Raw genomic sequence first — 21,502 nt, forward strand, 5'->3', positions numbered from 1 at the left:
TGGTGATGAAGTGATCTCGACAAGGTGTGACAGTTTCCCACCACCTTTTAAATGTGCTTCTTACCAGATTGAAAATAAAAAAGGGCATATAAATGATCGTTATCGAGAAACACCTGATGACACCTCAGAAACTCGGGGTGAATCAATATTCCCTTCACCAAATGTTCAGACAGCTCCTTACCAGAAGGTGGTGGGAAACTGTCACACCTTGTCGAGATCACTTCATCACCAGTTTATTTTCATCACATTTTTACATCACTATCTTTTCATTGGAAAGAGATCGAGTCTGTCCAACAGCCACTTTGGACATTTATGTGTCATTAAGCTGTTGACTTAGCACGTGTATGAACACTCACCTATTCTCGTTTTATTGTATTCACCTGGTGGATAATTTATTGATTTTTGGACATTTACTTTGGACATTTATGTGTGGTCAAGTTGTTGACTTAGCACGTGTATGAACACTCACCAATTCTCGTTTTAATTGTCATCACTTGGTGGAATATTTATTGAAATTTGTTTATATATATATATATATATATATATATATATATATATATATATATATATATGTTTGTATTATTTATATGAACACTAGATCACATTGTAGCGCACCAATCAACTTTCACAAACTTTCAACTTTCACATTTATTTCCACACATTGGATCTTGGTAGCAGCACAACACTATTATCAGCACAAATTATTCTGTTACACTGGAATCTTTTTTCTGCCCCAGCCTGTGGTGTGTTTACATCTGATGCAGCCTGATGTCTTGGGTTGACATGGCATTGGTAGACCCGCTGCCTGGTGTCCTCCCACTGCTTCATTACTGTTGGCTGCACATGCATGGCCAGAATGGCTCTCTACAATTGGACAGCAGCAGCGTTTCCTAGCAATGGCAACGCTTTGACCCGCTGGCCATAGTGTTTGATCAGGAGCATCTAGCAAAGATGCCCGATTGCTCTTGGAATAACATGATAGGGACATACTTTGTTACATGTGAGACAGGCGTCCATATCCCCTATCATGCTCATTATGCTGTTTACCCAAGCTTACTGCTTTGGTTGTTTAATACAGATTCAATGTTAAATGTTTTGTGATGTTACTTTTGCCAGGATCATGATGTCATAAGACATCCGAGGGCGGGGGTGTTGCCATTTACTGTGTTTTGATTGGTGGACAGCACTTTAAGTATTGAACTAGCACTGTATCCACTTTATCACATGCCTAACAAAGGGGTTTTGCCTGGCTCTGAAACTTTGCACTTGATGTGATCATCCTGCAATAAAAGTTTTGAGTGCCATTTGATGATCCACAGTGTGCTGGCAAATATATGCATTGATCTGTGATGAGTCCAGTTTCCAGCTGGTGATCGCTTCAGCACACACTACTGACGAGCCCATGTCCAGGAACTTGTGTGATGGAAATATTGAGATTATCCAGTGGTCACAGCTGTGACGTTATGATATACAATGCAGGACTATTAGCCCTGCATGCATCTGAGAGAAGATTTGATGTGAAGGTTGCATATAAGGCTTCATGCACATAGGTGGTTTGAGTGCGCTGTATCAAATCTCAGCATTTTTGGGTGGCCAGGAAGCATAGGTGCAGTCAGCAGCTTGTCAAAATATATTACAGAATGAAATATGCAGCCGCTGGATGTTGTGCCAAACAATAATTGTTATTAGGGCCGTATAGTTTCAGGAACCTGTGCCCCGAATACAAGAATTCTGCACTCGGGGCATACGTAGCTGAACATATACACTCACTGGCCACTTTATTAGGTACGCCTTGCTAGTCCCAGCTTGGACCCCCTTTTGCCTTCAGAACTGCCCTAATTCTTTGTGGCATAGATTTAACAAAAACAGATTATACTGCGCTTGATCTAATAAAGAAATGGATTACAATATCAGCTGCTAGCATAAAAAAGTTGTAGTACCTCAACCCAGAAAACTGACGAAACCGGTAGGGGACCGGTCACGTCCGCCCTATGAACACCTTCTAGCGTCCATCACCTAACAAGGTGTTGGAAACATTCTTCAGAGATTTTAGTCCCTAGTGGCATAATAGCATCATGCAGTTGCTGCAGATTTGTTGGCTGCACATCTATGATTCGAATCTCCTGTTCCACCACATCCCAAAGGTGCTCTATTGGATTGAGATCTGGTGACTGTGGAGGTCATTGGAGTACAGTGACCTCATTGTCATGTTCAAGAAACCAGTGGTGAGATGATTTGAGCTTTGTGACAGGCTGTATTATTCTGCTGGAAGTAGCCATCAGAAGATGGGTACACTGTTGTCATAACATAGCCCGTAACAATGCTTAGGTAGGCCATGGTGTTTAAATGATGCTTAATTGATGCTTAATTGGACAAGGTCAGCAACAATACTCAGGTAGGCCATGGTGTTTAAATGATGCTCCATTGGTACTAAGGGGCCCAAAGTGTGCCAATAAAATGTTTAGGGCCGTATAGTTTCAGGGAATTGTGCCCCGAATGCAGGAATTCTGCACTCAGGGCATACGTAGCTGAACATATACACTCACTGGCCAATTTATTAGGTACGCCTTGCTAGTCCTGGGTTGGACCCCCTTTTGTCTTCAGAACTGCCCTAATTCTTTGTGGCATAGATTTAACAAGGTGTTGGAAACATTCTTCAGAAATGTTAGACCATATCGACATGATAGCATCACGCAGTTGCTGCAGATTTGTCGGCTGCACATCTATGATGCAAATCTCCTATTCCACCACTTCCCAAAGGTGCTCTATTCGATTGAGATCTGGTGACTGTGGATGTCATTGGAGTACAGTGACCGCATTGTTGTGTTCAAGAAACCAGTGGTGAGATGATTTGAGTTTTGTGACATGGTGTATTATCCTGCTGGAAGGAGCCATCAGAAGATGGGTACACTGTAGTCATAACATGGCCCGTAACAATGCTTAGGTAGGCCATGGTGTTTAAATGATGCTTAATTGATGCTTAATTGGTACTAAGGGGCCCAAAGTGTGCCAATAAAATATCCCCCACTCCATTACACTACATATTAGTTACATAGTTAGTGAGGCTGAAAAAAGACACAAGTCCATCCAGTTCAACCTATGTGTGTGTGTTTGCTTTTAACCGTACATTGTATACCCCTGTATGTTGTGGTCTTTAAGGTGTCCATCCAATAGTTTTTTGAAACTATCAATGCTCCCCGCTGATACGACTGCTTGCGGAAGAGAATTCCACATCCTTACCGCTCTTACAGTGAAGAACCCCTTACGCACTTTAAGGTTAAACCGCCTTTCCTCTAGTTTTAGTGAGTGGCCACGTGTCTTATTGTATTCCCTTACTCTAAATAGTTTGTTCCTTATGCTCGGGTCGCCAGTACAGTATTTGTACATTGATATCATATCCCCCCTACCACCACCACCAGCATGTGCCCTTAATTCAAGGCAGTATGGATCCATGCTTTCATGTTGTTTATGACAAATTCTGACCCCGACATCTAAATGTCACAGCCAAATCAAGACTCATCAAACCAGACAACATTTTTCCAATCTTCCATTTTGCTGAGCCAGTGCAAATTGTAGCCTCAGTTTCCTGTTCTTAGCTGACTGGAGTGGCACCTGGTGTGGTCTTCTGCTGCCTGAGCCCATCTGCTTCAAGGCTCGCTGTGTTATGCATTCAGAGATTGTATTCTGCATACCTTGGTTGTAACAAGTGGGTATTTGAGTTAATGTTGCCGTTCTATCATCTCGAACCAGTGTGCCCATTCTCCTCTGACCTCTAACATTAACATGGCATTTTCGTCTACACAACCGACGCTCACCAGATATTTTCTCTTTTTTGGACCATTCTCTGTAAACCCTAGAGATGGTTGTACGTGAATATCACAGTAGATCAGCAGTATTTGAAATACTCAGACCAGCCGGTCTGGCATCAACAACCATGCCACTTTCAAAGTCACTTAAATCCCCTTTCTTCCCCATTCTGATGCTTGGTTTGCACTTCAGCAAGTTGTTTCACAATGTTTAAATGCTTAAATGCATTGAGTTACTGCCATGTGATTGGCTGATTAGCAATCTGTGTTACCAAGCAATTGAACAGGTGTACCTTATAAATTGGCCAGTGAGTGTATGTCCCTAAATACAAGTACTGCTTGGTACAGTATTGGTACGCATATTTCAGTCTGTCATAGATTTCGACAAGGTGCGGGCAGTGGGCTGGATGCTGCACCTGTGCATCACAGGCACTATGAACTGATTTGACTCTGACAGGTCACAGCACCTGTGTGCATAAAGCCTAAGTATGTCTATTGCCAAGACCTTTGTATGTATGTTCCATCGGGGACATTTCCTATTACTTTCTGTCCCACTAACAGTAGTCACCAGGACAAAGAAAAAACTTATGAATCTCCACAGACAGCAATAAAGTAAAGCAACCTTTCCCACTACACAGCAATTATCTGCTCTGATTAATCAAAGCCAATTGCTATGTACACAAAAAAAAAAAAAACACTGTTTATACAGAAATAGAAAGATACCATGTAAAATTGTTATTTTGGATCTCTTCTGTTCATTCATCTGCAGATCAAAGGGATTAACTTCATCTGCAGACGATGCCTGTTTAAGCAACTTGAGAAGTAAAAACATTTTTTTTTTTTTTTAAGTTCTATTGTTTAACCTTTAATTTGCTCTACTCAGCCCTAATTAACTCCTTATTCCCCTTCTGCTGGCTTTTTGGTTTGTTTGTTTCTATTTTATTAACCATTAGTATTTAAACTCTTTTTATTTTATTTTTTTGCTTTGTTTGGTCATATTTTTACTAACATTTTTAAAAAAGTGGAACATTGAAAAAAAAAAATGTATTTCATTTGTAATTTGCAATGCTTTGTAACATATTTTAGTGTATTGTTAAATAGTACAAATTACAGAATAAAATGTACACTCTGTTCGGTTTTCCAACATTTTATTGTCAAGGATTGCAAAAAAAATTAATTGTTGCAAAATAATATCATGAAAGAAAGCCGTGTTTGTCCTTAAAAAAGATATTTAAAAAAAACCACTATATGTATTATATCTTAAGTAATAACAAAGTTATTGTTGAATAAACAGGTCCATAGTAAAATTGTAAAAATTGCTCTGGTCCATAGACAGTGTATAGGTATAAGAGTGGAAATGGTTAAAGATGACTGTCATACAGATATAAACAACATAATTGAATACAGCTCTGTAATTCTTATTACGCAATTTTAACCACTTCCCACCCAAGGCCGTCATATGACATCCTGGACTTTGAATGGAGATATCTGAATGATGGGACTCTCATAATTTTTACCAGATTTATCCTCCCAAACCATGAAATAGGTTTCAATGTCATCCTCTTTATCTCTTGTTTAATTTCATTCAGTAGTGGGAGTAATTTACTTGAAAGAGATCCCGTGCATTTGCTGTTTAATTTATTTCCAGATATTTAAGTACATTTTCCCCCCATGTAAATGGAAATTCTGATTTCAAGTTTAACTCTTCTTTTTTACTTATACTCACGTTTAATATTTCAGATTTGGTTGGGTTTATTTTGAGATTTGACAAAGCTCCATATTTTTTAATTTCTTTCTTCAGGTTTGGTAATGTTATTCTTGGATTGGCTACATAGAATAATATATAATCCGCGTATGCGCCCACTTTATGATCAACCTCCCCAATTTTTATTCCCTCTATATCTACATTTTTCTTAATCCTCAACAAAAGTGGTTCTAGTGATAACACAAACAGAATAGGGGACAATGGACATCCTGAGTGACAGAGAGTTGAGCCCATCACTGTACAGCAACTCTATTCACTGACTAGTTACAGCCTGTGGGTGAATGGGATGACCTGGGTGCAGAGGAAGTGGGTTAAATGATGCTGCCCTTCAGACTGAGGACATCTAATGGCAGAAAAAAGTACTGAGAGGAACATATCTAGGTTGGAGTTGAATAATAAAGAAAAAGCAAAGGACTGGGGGCGTGGCTTGGATGTAGAGCGGAGCGGACGTCTGCCTCGAGAGCTCCCGCCATCCTGATCTCAATCTTTACCATCCTGAAGACATTATCGCCTCTAACTACCCAGGCCTCCATCTTACCTGCTGTGCAACAGACCCCTGCCATTTATGCCATCCAATGGGAAGAAATCCACGGCTCCGCGCGCATCTGCTCAGCGCCAGGCCCTGCCCACCGCATGTCCGGACGCCATCTTGACGGAACGGCTCCAGGCCTTGCTGAAGGACATGGAGGAGGCGCAGGTTTCAAGTCCCCCTCCGGCTGCCCCAGGGGTGTTGGGGCTGATACGGCGGTGATCCTACAGGCTATTGAGCAGAGCAAAACCTCCCTCCTTGTCGGCATTGACCACCTCGCGGAGGAATGCAATCTCATCCGCAACGATCTGGACAAGATCCGCGGTCGCCTCACAGAGGTGGAAGGCAGAGTCTCCACGACTGAGGACACGGCGGCTCGCCACTCCGGATTGCTGGATGCCCTCCAGCACAAGGTGGACTCTCTCATGGCAAAGGCTGACGACGCGGAGAACAGAATGCGGCGGAACAACGTTCAGGTGCTTGGCCTGCCTGAGGGATCGGAGGGTGACTCCCCAGCTGTATTTGCGGAGGGCTTTTTCAAACACCTCTTGGACCTTGGGGATGTATCGCCCACGTATGTTGTAGAACGGGCCCATCAGGTCCCCTCCGGCAGGATGATCCCAGGCGCCCCCCCCGAGGCCCTTCCTGGTTTGCATCTTGAACTACAGAGACCGGGATCAAATCTTGGGCGAGGCATGCAAGCACCCGGAATTACGCTTTGAGAATACCTCTGTTCAGCTCTATGCGGATTTTTCAGCAGATCTTCAATGAAAGAGGAAATCCTTCACTGACGTCAGGCGCCGGCTGCGCGAGAAGGGGGTTCAGTATGGCATGCTGTACCCCAGTCGTCTCCGGATCACTCATGGAGGATCAGTGCGGTTCTTTAACACTCCAGACGAGGCTGATGCCTGACTGCTGACCCTGACCTGAGATGTGTGAGTACTAGCCCCTGGGGACTGCCTGCCTGTGAGGATATCCCTGCCCTCTCCTGTTCAGATCCATGATGCTGCTTCTCATTGTCCTTTCTCCTCTCCCTAGGGGCTGGTTGCTTCCCTTTATTATAGTACTTTGCATCCTCTGTCATTTTTTATTTTTGACTTATTTATCCCCTTTTGTTTTTCTTCCACACCCCTTTTTTTGGAACCTGGATGGGTTTTTTATATCCTTCGCTATTTGATCATAATCCTCTTGAGTTCCTGAGTAGGGATGATCGAACGGTTCAGGTCGACCATCGGTTCGGCCCTAACATTGGGTGTTCGAGGTTCGGCCGAATTTAGAACTTTTTGCCCAAAAAGTTCGGAATTCGGCAACCAGAACCGACCAAAATGCAATGCTTCAGGAAATGGGCTTTAAAAGCCCGTGATTGGACCAGAACCATTAGCAAAAGCCAATTGAGGGGGCAGGAGAATGCTAAGAATGTGATTGGAGTGACTAGGGGGTCCCTAGACCAATCATTAGTGAATACGCCCCCCAGTATATAAGATCGCCCCCGCCATATTCCTAGCATTGTTATACTGGACATGGAAGAGAGTGGAAGCAGTTCTGTTAATTTTACTTTAAAAGTGTCATTTAGCATTTATTAGTGTGAGGAAAGGGATATCTAGTGTAGTTAGAGTGCTCCTTTACACTTAAGTTAGCTTCAAAAATTTAGTTTCTGTAGGGAAAGTGTTAAGTGTAAGGGGACCGTAGTGTAGTGTAGGGTTAACTGGCAGTGACTGCTATGGCAGGGTGACAAAACCCTTCCATAGCAGGGTGACCGCTATAGAGAAATGATCATTTCTCTGAGTTGCTTTGGAACTGGAATATGGCTTCTCACCAGCCAAGCATTTTTTATGCTGCAGGGGCTGCCACTGCCAGTGCTTTTTTGAGGACATGTTTGATGTCAGACATGACATCTGAACATGTGTATAGGGGGTATATATACACATATATGTCTGTATATATACCCCTAGACATATATAGGTGTGATAGTAGCAGAAATAAATGCTTGCGCTAATGAAATCATTTACAGTAATATATTTCTGCTACTATCACACCTATATATGGCTAGGTGTCTATATACATATAATTATGTGTGTATATATACCACTATACACAAGTTCAGATGTTTTGCCTGCCTCAAAAGAACCCAAAAAAATGCCAAAAAAAACGCTAGCGTCAAAAAAAATGCCCAGGTGTGTTTTTGCTGGCATTTTTTGGGGGGTTTTGGAGGCAGGCAAAACATCTGAACTTGTGTATAGTGGTGTATATACACACATCCATATATTTATATACACACCTAGACATATATAGGTGTGACAGTAGCAGAAATATATGCTTGCGCTAATGAAATCATTTACAGTAATATATTTCTGCTACTATCACACCTATATATGGCTAGGTGTCTATATACATATAATTATGTGTGTGTATATACCACTATACACAAGTTCAGATGTTTTGCCTGCCTCAAAAGAACCCAAAAAAATGCCAAAAAAACGCTAGCGTCAAAAAAAAATGCCCAGGTGTGTTTTTGCTGGCATTTTTTGGGGGGTTTTGGAGGCAGGCAAAACATCTGAACTTGTGCACAGTACCAGTATACACAAGTTCAGATGTTTTTCCTGACTGCAAAGAACCCAAAAAAATGCCTGCTATTAAACCGGCAAGGTGTTACAGCAGAGAAGCCATACTCCTGTGCTGAAAGTTTTCTAATACAAATTTTAATGGTTCTGGACATGCTACAGAGCTGAAACTTCACAGGTACACCTTTTAGACCTCCAGACACAAAATCACACAAAAAAAGTTCTTAAAAATTGTCATTTTTGATAAAAAAGCCAATTATTGAAAAAATTAAAAAAAAAAAGAGAGATTTTTTGATTTTTATTTTGGATTTCGTATCTGGGGGGTCTAAAAAGTGTACATGTGAAGTTTCAGTTCTGTAGCATGTCCAGAACCATAAAAAAAAAAGATTGTTTGTATTAGAAAACTTTCAGATCACCAATATGGCTTCTCGGTTTCCACACCTTGCCGGTTTAATAGCAGGCATTTTTTTGGGTTCTTTGCAGTCAGGAAAAACATCTGAACTTGTGTATAGTGGTACTGTGCACAAGTTCTGATGTTTTGCCTGCCTCCAAAAACTCCCAAAAAATGCCAGCAAAAACACACCTGGGCATTTTCTTTTTGACGCTAGCTTTTTTTTTGGCATTTTTTGGGGTTCTTTTGAGGCAGGCAAAACATCTGAACTTGTGTATAGTGGTATATATACACACATAATTATATGTATATAGACACCTAGCCATATATAGGTGTGATAGTAGCAGAAATATAATACTGTAAATGATTTCATTAGCGCAAGCATATATTTCTGCTACTATCACACCTATATATGTCTAGGTGTGTATATAAATATATGTATGTGTGTATATACACCACTATACACAAGTTCAGATGTGTTGCCTGCCTCAAAAGAACCCCAAAAAATGCCAAAAAAACGCTAGCGTCAAAAAAAAATGCCCAGGTGTGTTTTTGCTGGCATTTTTTGGGGGTTTTTGGAGGCAGGCAAAACATCAGAACTTGTGCACAGTACCACTATACACAAGTTCAGATGTTTTTCCTGACTGCAAAGAACCCAAAAAATGCCTTCTATTAAACCGGCAAGGTGTTACAGCAGCGAAGCCATACTCCTGTGCTGAAAGTTTTCTAATACAAACAATCTTTTTTTATGGTTCTGGACATGCTACAGAGCTGAAACTTCACATGTACACTTTTTAGACCCCCAGATCTGAAATCCAAAGTAAAAATTAAAAAATCTCTTTTTTTTTTTTTTCCAATAATTGGCTTTTTTATCAAAAATTACAATTTTTAAGAACTTTTTTTGTGTGATTTTGTGTCTGGGGGGTCTAAAAGGTGTACCTGTGAAGTTTCAGCTCTGTAGCATGTCCAGAACCAGAAAAAAAAAGGTTGTATGTATTAGAAAACTTTCAGCTCAGGGGGTTAGCTTCTCTCCTCGGTTTTCACACCTTGCCGGTTTCAAAGCAGGCATTTTTTTGGGTTCTTTGCAGTCAGGAAAAACATCTGAACTTGTGTATAGTGGTACTGTGCACAAGTTCTGATATTTTGCCTGCCTCCAAAAACTCCCAAAGAATGCCAGCAAAAACACACCTGGGCATTTTTTTTATATGACGCTAGGTTTTTTTTTGGCATTTTTTGGGGTTCTTTTGAGGCAGGCAAAACATCTGAACTTGTGTATAGTGGTATATATACACACATAATTATATGTATATAGACACCTAGCCATATATAGGTGTGATAGTAGCAGAAATACTTTACTGTAAATGATTTCATTAGCGCAAGCATATATTTCTGCTACTATCACACCTATATATGTCTAGGTGTGTATATAAATATATGTATGTGTGTATATACACCACTATACACAAGTTCAGATGTTTTTCCTGACTGCAAAGAACCCAAAAAAATGCCTGCTATTAAACCGGCAAGGTGTTACAGCAGCGAAGCCAACCTCCTGTGCTGAAAGTTTTCTAATACAAACAATATTTTTTTTATGGTTCTGGACATGCTACAGCGCTGAAACTTCACATGTACACTTTTTAGACCCCCAGATACTAAATCCAAAGTCAAAATCAAAAAATCTCTCTTTTTTTTTTTTTTCATTAATTGGCTTTTTTATCAAAAAATGACAATTTTTAAGAACTTTTTTTTGTGTGATTAATAGTTAATGGGGCATGACCCAGAACCCTAGGCACTTTTTAGGGGCATTTATTGGGTTTTAGGGCTTCAAAATGGTGTTTTTTGATTCCAGAAGTTCGGGTCCCATTGATTTCAATGGGGTTCTGGAATCCGAACCGAACTTTCCTGAAATTCGGGTTTTCTGGTCGAACCGAACTTTTCAAAAGTTCGATCATCCCTATTCCTGAGTCCACTTGCCTTTGGGAGCTCTCGGGGCTCTCCTGAACTGATATCTCCGTTTGTGATTTTTCTCCTGCCTGCACTGTTGACTTTGGTCGCTCCATTCCCTCTTCATCGGACATTGACTGAGTGGGGGGGTCATCCCCTCCCCCCCTGTTGCCGGGTGGAGTTCCCCCCGGGCCCTATGTTCGCGGTCTAAGGTGACTGTTCCCTCTTCCACCGCCGCGAACGTTGTTAATTTTGGTTCAGGGATGAAGCTGCACCAGGGTATTGTTGTTCCCCTGGTCGGCAGGGATTTGGTTCTTGGGGACAGTTTGGTTTTTTCATTTTTGATTTTTTTTTTTCTGCTCTTTTTTTTACTATTCTCGCTTGGCTGGTGGTTCGCTGCAACATATTTTGTACCCAGGTTTAATAGTATATGCTATGTATTTGTACCGATTCACAATTTCTCTCTGGTCCAGTGTGGTCATTTTGGGTGGCGGGGAGTGTGTGGTGTGGAGGTTCCCCTGCCCTCTCACTGTTCTCCTGTGTTCTAATTTGGTCGAATGGTGGGGCGCATTAAGTTGCTCTCGTGGAATGTGCGGGGCCTCAACAATAAATTTAAGCGGGCTTTGCTGTTTAAGTATCTTCAATCGCACAAACCGCACATTTTATTTCTACAGGAGATGCATTTGCTTGGCAGCTCTGTCCTGGCGCTGCGTCGGCGCTGGGTGGGGCACTCCTTCCATGCCACATACTCCTCTTACGCTAGGGGGGTTTCTATACTCATCAATAAATCCCTGCCCTGTCATATTGAACAGGTTATCACGGACCCGAAGGGTCAATATATTATCCTGGCATTACGCATTGACGCTAAGCTGTATGTTTTTGTTAATGTATATGTGCCTCCTCCCTTCTCTAGCTCTGTGTTGTACCAAATTTATGATCGCCTGGCTGGGTTCTCTACTCCGGGGATTTTTCTAGCTGGTGACTTCAATGGGGCGCTGGACACATCTAACCCGAACAGGTACGTTTGCCCAGACCTTGTCAACTGGGCTTCCGCCCTGCAGCTCACTGAGCTGTGGCGGTGGAAGAATCCACAGTTTCGCCATTTTTTGCATGTGTCGGCGCCTCATCCCTCGGGATCGCGTATAGATCTTGCGTTCTGCCCTCCTCTGGCGCTCCCATTTGTGGTGTCTGCTGTGTACCTGCCTTCCGGCCTCTCGGACCACTCCCCACTGGAGTTGGGGCTGGAACTGGGGGGCCGGAGGGGGGGGCGAATGCTGGAGGTTGGGCACCAGGTGGCTGCGGGACCCTGGAGTGGAGGAGGCAGTGCAGGGCAAAATTTCTCAATATTGGGAACACAATGCTGATACTGCTACACCTTTGATTTGTTGGGACGCGTTTAAGGCCACTATACGTGGTGACTATATTAGTGCTATTAAAACGGCCAGGGTTGAGGGCGCTGCGGAGTTGCTGGCGTTGGAGGAGGGTGTGTCGCTGGCTGAGTCTGAGTTTGCCTTGGACCCGTCTCCTGAGGCGCACTCCTCCCTGGCCCAGGCTCAGAGGGCACTGCACTCACACGTGTCCTCGGCAGCCTTGACTGAGATGGGCAGGCTTAAGGCCAAGATTTTTGAAAGTGGGGACAAGAACGGGAGGCTCCTGGCTAACCTGGTGGCGGATTCTAGAATGCAGACTGTTGTTCCCCTTGTCCAGTTGGAGGCGGGTGGCAACTCCTCGGATCCGGCTGTTATTTTAGATGAATTTCAATAGTATTATCACAGCTTGTACTCGGTACCCCCTCTCTGCGGCCTGAGGTGGACCTTGGGTACTTGGGAGAATTCTCCCTGCCGACACTGTCGGACGAAGAAGCTGCTGCTCTGGAGGCAGACTTCTCCCTGGAGGAGGTGGAGGCGGCTATTCGCTCTCTCTCCCCCAACAAAACACGGGTCCGGATGGCCTACCGGGGGACTGGTACAAGATGTACATTGCTGATTTGGCCCCCAGGCTGCGCAGTCTCTTCCAGGCTTGCCTGGAGCATGGGGCGCTGCCGGATTCCTTACTTCAAGCCCACGTAGTCCTGATTTTGAAGCCCGGTAAGGATCCCACACTCTGCTCGGCATATCGGCCGATCTCTCTCCTTAATTACGATCTTAAGATCCTTACGAAAATCCTTGCCACCAGGTTGATGAAGGTGCTCCCGTTCTTGGTTGAGATAGATTAAAACTGGCTTCATGCCGGGTAAATCCACCGATATTAATATCCGATGGGTGTACATTTGCAGGTCCCGGCAGAGGGACAGGGTCAGAGAGTCCTGGTCTCCTTAGACCTTGAGAAGGCCTTTGACTCCGTCGCCTGGCCTTACCTTGGCGAGGTGCTGCGGACATTTGGTTTTGGCCCTGTCTTCCGTAAATGGATAACTAATTTTTATAGCCAGCCTCGGTTCAAGATTCTACATAAGTTTCACCTCATACCTTTCAGATTGCATCGAGTGTCTCCCGACTTCCCGGATGTATGCTGGAGGTGTGGTTCAGCTGCCGCCTCTTATGCCCATATGATCTGGCACTGTCCGTCTCTGCAAAGCTTTTGGTCCAAGGTCTTGGGTTTCATTACCCATCTGAATACTATCACTATCCCTGCCGGAGTCGAGACTTGTATCCTGGGACTTGTGAATGCGCTAGCACATTCTGCTGCCACTCGCACCCTGTTGGGGCTACTACTCTTTTATGTTAGGAAGCTGGTGGTGATGCGTTGGAGAGACTCGGGGGCTCCGGCTCTACCACAGTGAAAGGCCTTAGTGAATTCGATGATACCAATGTATAAAGCTGTCTACAAGTTTAGGGGGTGCCCCGATAAGTTCCACAAAGTCTGGGACCTGTGGTTGGAAGCTACTGATACTGCTGATGAGCCCTCCGTTCCGACTCCCGGAGTGTCTTTGGCTGACTAATAGGTGGTTACTATCTAGGTAGGCTGCTGTGATCTGCTTGAGCCTCCCTGACCGCCCTGGGCCATATTGTGTTCTTTACCTGCCTGTTGGACTGTCGGTACTCGGTTCTGTTAAGCTCAGGAAATTTTTGGAGCTGCAGCCTTGCTAGGGGGTGGGGGTTTATGGGTGGTTTTTTTTTATGTATGATTTTTCTTTTTTTTTTTTGTTTATTTGTATGCTGGTTTTGTTATTGTGGTTCTATGTTGTTGAGCCTGGGTATGCCCACACGGCTCTGTTTTTGTATGTTGTTTTTCAAAAATTTCAATAAACAGGATTTAAAAAAAAAAGAAAAACCAAATGGTTTTCCTATTTTATCTTTTAGTGTGCAATTCATTTTTATCATGTTACTTTTAGCTGAAGTTCTGCTTTATGTATATTTATATTTCTCATTTAATCATCTAAAAGGGTAGCAAAACACTGACATGTACCTTACATTTTAAAAACAGGCAATCATCACATCAGGAATATCTTTTCAAGATCAGCCATGGCACAGTGAATGCTTTCTATGTACAAACTGTAAGAAAAAGCTGGTGGGACAAGAGTTCACGGCAAACGATGAGGATCCATACTGTTTAGATTGCTTTGGTAATCTGTATGCCAAAAAGTGCACTGCATGTGCTAAACCTATTACTGGTAAGTTCCATATTGTTTTAGTAAGCAGAGACAGAGTTTGTGTGCATGTTATTTAATTCATAAAAATATATGCATTTCAAATAAACACAAATGTTAACTATCATAGTTCCACTATTGTCTTACAGTAATTGTTGATATGACTTTAACTTTTTTTAAATTTTATTTTTTTATCTTTTTGTATTGTATTAAATATAGAGATTTGTAGATCAGCAGAACAATTTAGAGGATAGAGCCACTATAATATCAATTCAGTAATGCACCAACATCCCTATGTATTAAAGAAAAACAACCAAAAAGTATCATGGGATACCAAATTACATATATATTCATGCATATTGAACAACCCCATCCCATAGACACCCAAAATGGGGAAAGTTGATCCAAACCTGTGATAGGAGCAGTTATGGAGGGGAATTGTAGTGTGTGGGCCCTGAGTTCTGAGAACACAAATGTCCAGGGGCAAAGCAGGTGTGGCCACTAATGGTCTCCCGCAGAGGAGGGTAATCCAGAAGCAAAGGTATACAGTCAGGTTCCTAATAAAGCACAATGTACTTAGTTAGTCAATAACATGGCTATGGGTACATGCCTTTACCTAAATTATCATTTCATCAACAAATGAGCACATATATATGTGCTAAAAAGTTACTTACAAGGTCAAAGATATGACCAATAATAGGGCAAGAGGCTTTAATCTAAATGCTTGTTGGTCAGTGAGCAGGCTTATATATTCTTGATTGGTACAAGGCTTTGGACTTTGCAGAAGCCTTGTACCAATCAAAAAAACAGCACCAGCACCAACCTTTCATGACCTCCATTTTTATTATTTACAAACTGGAGGTAATCAGTTTTGAATTTGGTGCATTAAAAGTGCCACTTTATAAAAGAACTAACTGCATCTGCCGCATGTCTTGATAAAGGTACCAAAACAGGGGTTAGGAATTATTGAACCTGGCACAGGCCATTTTAACTCGTTCCCGTCCGCGCTAAAGCCAAAAAACGGCTACAGCGTGGGCTTAATTTGCCGGGAGGGCGTTCATGTACATGGGATGTCCCTCTGTGATTGCGCTGTCCGTGCACCTCTTGCAGCGCACGGTTGGCACGCTCTGTTATCGGTAAGTCCTTCGGACTCAACTGATAACAGATCAGGGCCAATCACAGCGACCTTTTACCATGTGACTAGCTGTGTCCAATGACAGCTAATCACAAGCAGGTTATTAGCTTTTCTTTCCTCACACTGACAGCATGAGGAAAGAAAAAGAGAGCCGATAACCAGCTTGTGTTAAAGGGACATCGGCACTGATAATCAGGGCAATGATCATTAGTGATCATTAATTAATGATAACTAGTGTCCTGATTATCAGTGCAGTCCCAACAGTGCCCACCAGTTCTGCCAATCATTGCTGTCAATCAGTGCCCATCAGTGCCTCCTCATCAGTGTCACCTTTCAGTGCCACCTACCAATGCCTATCAGTGCCAACTATCAGTGGCACCTATCAGTGCCCTTTAGTGCTGCCTATCAGAGACCATCAGTGCAACATATCAGTGCCCATCAGTGCTGCCTATCAGTAGCCATCAATGCAGCTTCATCAGTGCCCACCAGTGCCACCTCATCGGTGCCCATTAGTGCAGCCTCATCGGCGCACATTAGTGAAGGAGGAAAAACTACATGTTGGCTAAATTTTAAACCAACTATGGAAATGTTTTTTATATCCTATTTAAACCAAAACATCAGAACATTAAAGTGAATCTTTACACTTTAAATGTACTTGGCTCCCCCCCCCCCTTTCTGCTGCAAGTACATTGTGTTTTTTTTGTTTTTTTTATTTGTTTACTTTTTTTGTTAAGAATTTTTTTTCGGCTCATTCCTCATCCTTTGTTATTTGAGTGATGTCAGTGCCTCCTGGTATATGTGACATTCATATCCCAGGGGGCATCAGGAGCCCTGCACGTCATCGGAAGGCTGTGCGAAAACCTGGAAGAGTCATCGTAGCCTTCTGATGACATCACAGAGAAACATGGATATAAGCAGGACAACACTGGATCCATTGTGTATGTGAGTATTTGAAATGTGCACAGCTCAGCATCAGATAAGTGGTGGAGAAAAAAAGTAATAGAGTAATGGGGGGGGGGTGACATTTTCCTTAAAAAAAAAAGAATAATACATTAAATCAACTGGTTTTCCACAGGTGATTACTGTTCTCTGACTGTGAAAGCCAGATAAGAGTGTGTTGTTAAAACCCAACTTCAGGAAACCTAACATTTCTCCTTTGCAATGGGGGAGGACAGTAAAAGTAGTTACCCAATCTTCCACTCCCCTGGTAGGCAGCACTCTCCCACACTTCAGCAATAGACTGTTCCTTGGCTTCCTCATGTCCAAGGAAGAGCTATGGACCCTGCATGGGTCTTGATGATGTTAGAGAACCTTAAACCGCTAAACCATTGCGAAAGGAGAGTGCAGCGGCCGGTCTAGAAGTGTAGAGGAGTCTGCAGGAATGGAGGATCAGGTGAGTAAATATGATTTTCCAAATCCCCTAGACAAAAATGACTTAACCCTTGAAGTGGGTGTGCAGCCCTACTGCAAGGGAGAATTTTAGGTTTTCTGGAGTTCAGCATTAAAGTGTTACTAAACCCAGGACCCTGCATTCACTATATCTGGTCTCCCACTGTACACAAAACGTGGAAATGCACATATTTTAGTAAATATAAACTGCTAAATACCTTTTTTCATCAGCAATATTTAGCAGTCTTGTGACTTGTAGCAGTGCTTGGTTAACGCTTGTAGGAGGAGTTTTCATACTGCACTGAGATGTCCTATCAGGATGCAGGGCCCCTGATCCTCTGTCTGGACAGTGCTGATTGGCCCTGTGCTGATCACATGCATTCTCCCAAGAAAAAAAAAAATCTCTCTAGGAATACACGCCAAACTGAGCATGTGCAGCCTGACTCCAGTAACTGTCTTATCTGGACATGTTTTGGGGTCAATGCAAGAAGGGGAGGATCTTTGCATACAGGATCAAACGGCCTTTTTACACAATGCAGAGGATTAATCCCTTAGGTTCCACAGTGAGTATAACAAGCATGATTTCTGCATATACACACTGATTTTACTGTTGTGGGTTTAGTAACACTTCAAGGTAACACACTACCCCTTATTGTCAAGAGGCAGTGAGTGATTGATTGCCACACTGCTATATTGTTCTTTATTACTTTGTGCTTCTGCTGCTGATAATAATAATAGTGGTTGTGACTTTCTAGACGTAATTTTGTGCACAGAAGAAAGTCAGTAAATGTATAGGTTTGAGTCCAAATCCAATGCATAACTACTACTGTTCTTGCCTGAAAAATGCAGTGTACCAACCTTCATCTTTAAACTACTAACTACAAAAAATTTAAATTTTATAAACCACACATGGTTTTCTGGTTCAATAGGTGTATTCATTTTGATAAGAGTAACACGTTGACAAATCCACAAACAGGTTCTATAAAACAACACATTCTGATGCAGCAGTGAGGTGGTTAATAGGTAGCTAGGGAGGTAATGAACTAGATCAGTGGTCCTTTGCTTGCTTTTGTCCAGCCCTTAGGGCAATATTCCACCCATTGTCAGCAATAGTGCAGCATAGTTCCTGCCACTGACACTGACAATGGGGAACTAGTCCTCTCACTGACACCGACTATGGCACACTGCTCCTCCCATTGATATCAATGATCGGGCACTAATTAATCCATTATTCTCAGCAATAGGGCACTATTTATTCCACTGAAACTGATGATAGGGCACTATTCCTCCCACTAACACCGACGATGAGGCACTATTCCCCCACTGACACCAACGATGGGGCACTATTCCTCCCTCTTCCACCAATGATGGGGCACTATTCCTCCCTCTTCCACCAATGATGGGGCACTATTCCTCCCTCTGCCACCAATGATGGGGCGCTATTCGTTCCGCGAATACCAATGATGAGTCACCATTCCATCCAATAATATCAATGATGGGGCACTATTCCTTCCACTAATAACAATGACTGGGCGCTATTCCTCCCACTAATACCAATGACAGGACACGATTCCTCCCACTGACACCATTGATAGGGCTCTATTCCTCTCAATAATACCAATCATGGGGCACTACGCCTCCCACTGACATCATTGATGGGGAAATATTCCTCCCATTGATACCAATGGTAGGGCAGTATTAATCCCCCCTAATGCCAATCATGGGTACTATTTTTTCCTTTGGTACCAATGATGGGGCATTAATTATCCCACTGACACCAGGCCATTTTCTTCTCTCACTGGCCACAGTTTGGCCCCCTAAAGTTTCAAGGACAGTAAACTGGCCATTTTTTTTTTAAAGTTTAGAGCCCCCTAAACTAGATAATACAGCCAAATATTAAGATGGAAATTCCATCAGGTTTTATCTACCCTATGCCTGCTAATTGTAAATACTAGCACGGTAATAAACCTGTATATGACAATAGTAATATTTCAATCTGCTGCTTGCAAGGTTATACATTCAGTTGTTAAGTATAGAAGACTAGTGTTTGAGGTTTGGATTAATAACAGAGGGGGAAGAAGTCATGTGAAGTTCAGTAAAGTGTGAACAATGCTAACGGTTGAGAGAGCACAGCAGTGGTTATCTCCTTTTATTGGATGATGCCTCTCAATATACTGTAAGGCTGACCATATGATATACAATTTTCTTGTACAATTTTTCCTTTAGATTTACCAAAACCATATAATATGAGGTCAAACCTAAAACAAATACATTTGCATGCAATCAGGCAAACCTTTGCATGCAATCAGGCAGACCTTTACACTACATAGTTGAATGGAAATATAAACTGAACTGAAACTGAACAAGAAAATTGTATAAATTTTAGCTGCTGGCTGGTTATAAGAATATGTAATATTCACATGCAATATATAAAATTGATCTGAAAAAAGCTGTACAAAACCATAATGCATTCCTTTGTAATCACAAGCAAGATATATTTAAATGTAGACATGGTACACTATTTAACTTACATCTTTTTTGGTACTGTGCTCTTGGAGGTTAACAGATTCAGACTTAAAAATCTTCCAGTTGGTATAATGGGACCTGTGATTACCATTTCATTTTTTTTCTTTTAATACTAAAACACCTGAAGGACATTTCCAGCAGTGTTCATCATTGTGGAACTGAACAGAATTAGTTCAATGTTGTCAACTTGACAATTACTATTAGGCACAGGACACCTCCAAATCAGTTCTCATATGTCTACCCGTTGTCAGATGCATCATGACTCACTGTTCATACTAAAATAAGTACTGAGCAAAATATTGTGGTGGTTGCTACGTGACAGTTAATTCTGGACACATATTGAGATAATGACTTCTTGACAACATTATATGGACCATGTACTTCCCTAACACTAATGTATCACCTCTCACATTTGCCACAGTAATCTCATATTTCTTTTCATTGTAGGTCAAGGAGGTGCCAAATACATCTCATTTGAGGATAATCACTGGCACCCAGACTGCTTCAATTGTTCAAAATGCACTCATTCACTCATTGGTAAAAAATTTCTCCAAAGGGATAATGGTATACTGTGCCTCGAGTGTGGTCATGACTTATAAATTCATAGATATTTGATGTGTAGTTGTAAGCTTCTGTTAAGCAAATCGCACATAAGCATGCATGTCTACCATGTGGGTTATACCATGTGGGCTCTTAGTTTTATCACTGGTTGTCTTAAATTATCCACTTAGATATTACAGCATTCCACACTTTTGCAAATTTATTGAAAAGTTCAAAACAGTATAAAAAAAACAACAATTTTGAAAATTGTAAAACCGTGTGCATGATTACAAGGTTGTAAGGTGCTTGAGAAAGCAGAGGTCTATATAAATGGTATAATAATGTATTAAGTGTAAAAGAAAAAAAAGAAATTCTTCTGCTTGCCAGTTTTCAGACAAGTAACAGCTACTTGTTAACCTCTTCAGCTCCGGAAAGGTTTTACCGCCCCCCCCCCCTTCTTGACCAGGCCATTTTTTGTGATACGGTACTGGCAATGCTTTAACTGACAATTGCGTGGTCATGCTGCTCTGTCGCAGAATATATGCGATGGGCAGTCCAGAACTGGTTAATTTACAACCAAATCGCTAATGAATCTATGCTAGCCAATGCAGAGTAAAGCAATAATTTCACTTTAATGGCAAGCCCTGCAGCAGCTTATACAAAGAAGATTTTCCTAGCCTTCATTATGCTGCTGGAAGTGGGGGGAAATACCCAATACCCAGTACTTTTAACTATGGAGAAATTGTGACTGTCCCCTCCCTCCCACATAATTGGCCATTTAGACGCCTAATGTTGTCACATAGGCCTAGGGGAGTCCTCAGCACTGTGTAAGCTCCAAGCTGTGACTCTCTTCCCTGCCTTTTGATGAATGAAGCAGTAGGAACAACATGCATAGGCTTCTGGTGGGACCGACATTAACCTGAACATATTGTTTTGCTCTACATAAGCAAAGCACAGGTTTTTTTTTTAATCCATTTGTAGAATTTACTCCAGTCATGTGCACCTCTCTAGATAACTGACAATCCAAAGAAGATCAAAGTAATGATGAACTCTACCTCCAATGGAAGATGCTGAAATTATGGTTGTTGCCATTTGCAAATTGTAGGCCCTCATAAAGCTTTTTAGTCTTCTCTAGATAATTGTAGCGTAATCCTCGTAGCAATAAAAAAAAGCTTGTACCAATAGACACAAAATGTACTTGAGGAAAATATAGGGGCTGCCAACGTTGATCCCCTTACAGGAAAGGATAGTATTGCAATCAGATGGTAAGCACTTTCAGAAGGAGAGGTCAACAATGGCAGTTTTAATACTTTTCTTATGAGGAGTTTCC

The 21,502-nt window shown here is 42.1% G+C and overlaps 1 protein-coding gene across 1 annotated transcript in view; it reads left to right on the top strand.

The window, feature by feature from the left end:
* Positions 1 to 20,532, top strand: part of FHL5 (four and a half LIM domains 5) — a 100,286-nt gene extending 79,754 nt beyond the window's left edge. Inside the window, exons 5-6 of the mRNA XM_082251971.1 lie at positions 14,420 to 14,606; positions 20,080 to 20,532. Coding sequence (XP_082108097.1) covers positions 14,420 to 14,606; positions 20,080 to 20,231 — 339 coding nt within the window. The 3' untranslated portion in view covers positions 20,232 to 20,532. The remainder of the gene's footprint in view (positions 1 to 14,419; positions 14,607 to 20,079) is intronic.
* The last annotated feature ends 970 nt before the right edge of the window (positions 20,533 to 21,502 follow it).

The sequence above is a fragment of the Pelophylax lessonae genome (assembly GCF_965119305.1).
Source record: "Pelophylax lessonae genome assembly, chromosome: 3".
In the NCBI taxonomy this organism is placed as follows: domain Eukaryota; kingdom Metazoa; phylum Chordata; class Amphibia; order Anura; family Ranidae; genus Pelophylax; species Pelophylax lessonae.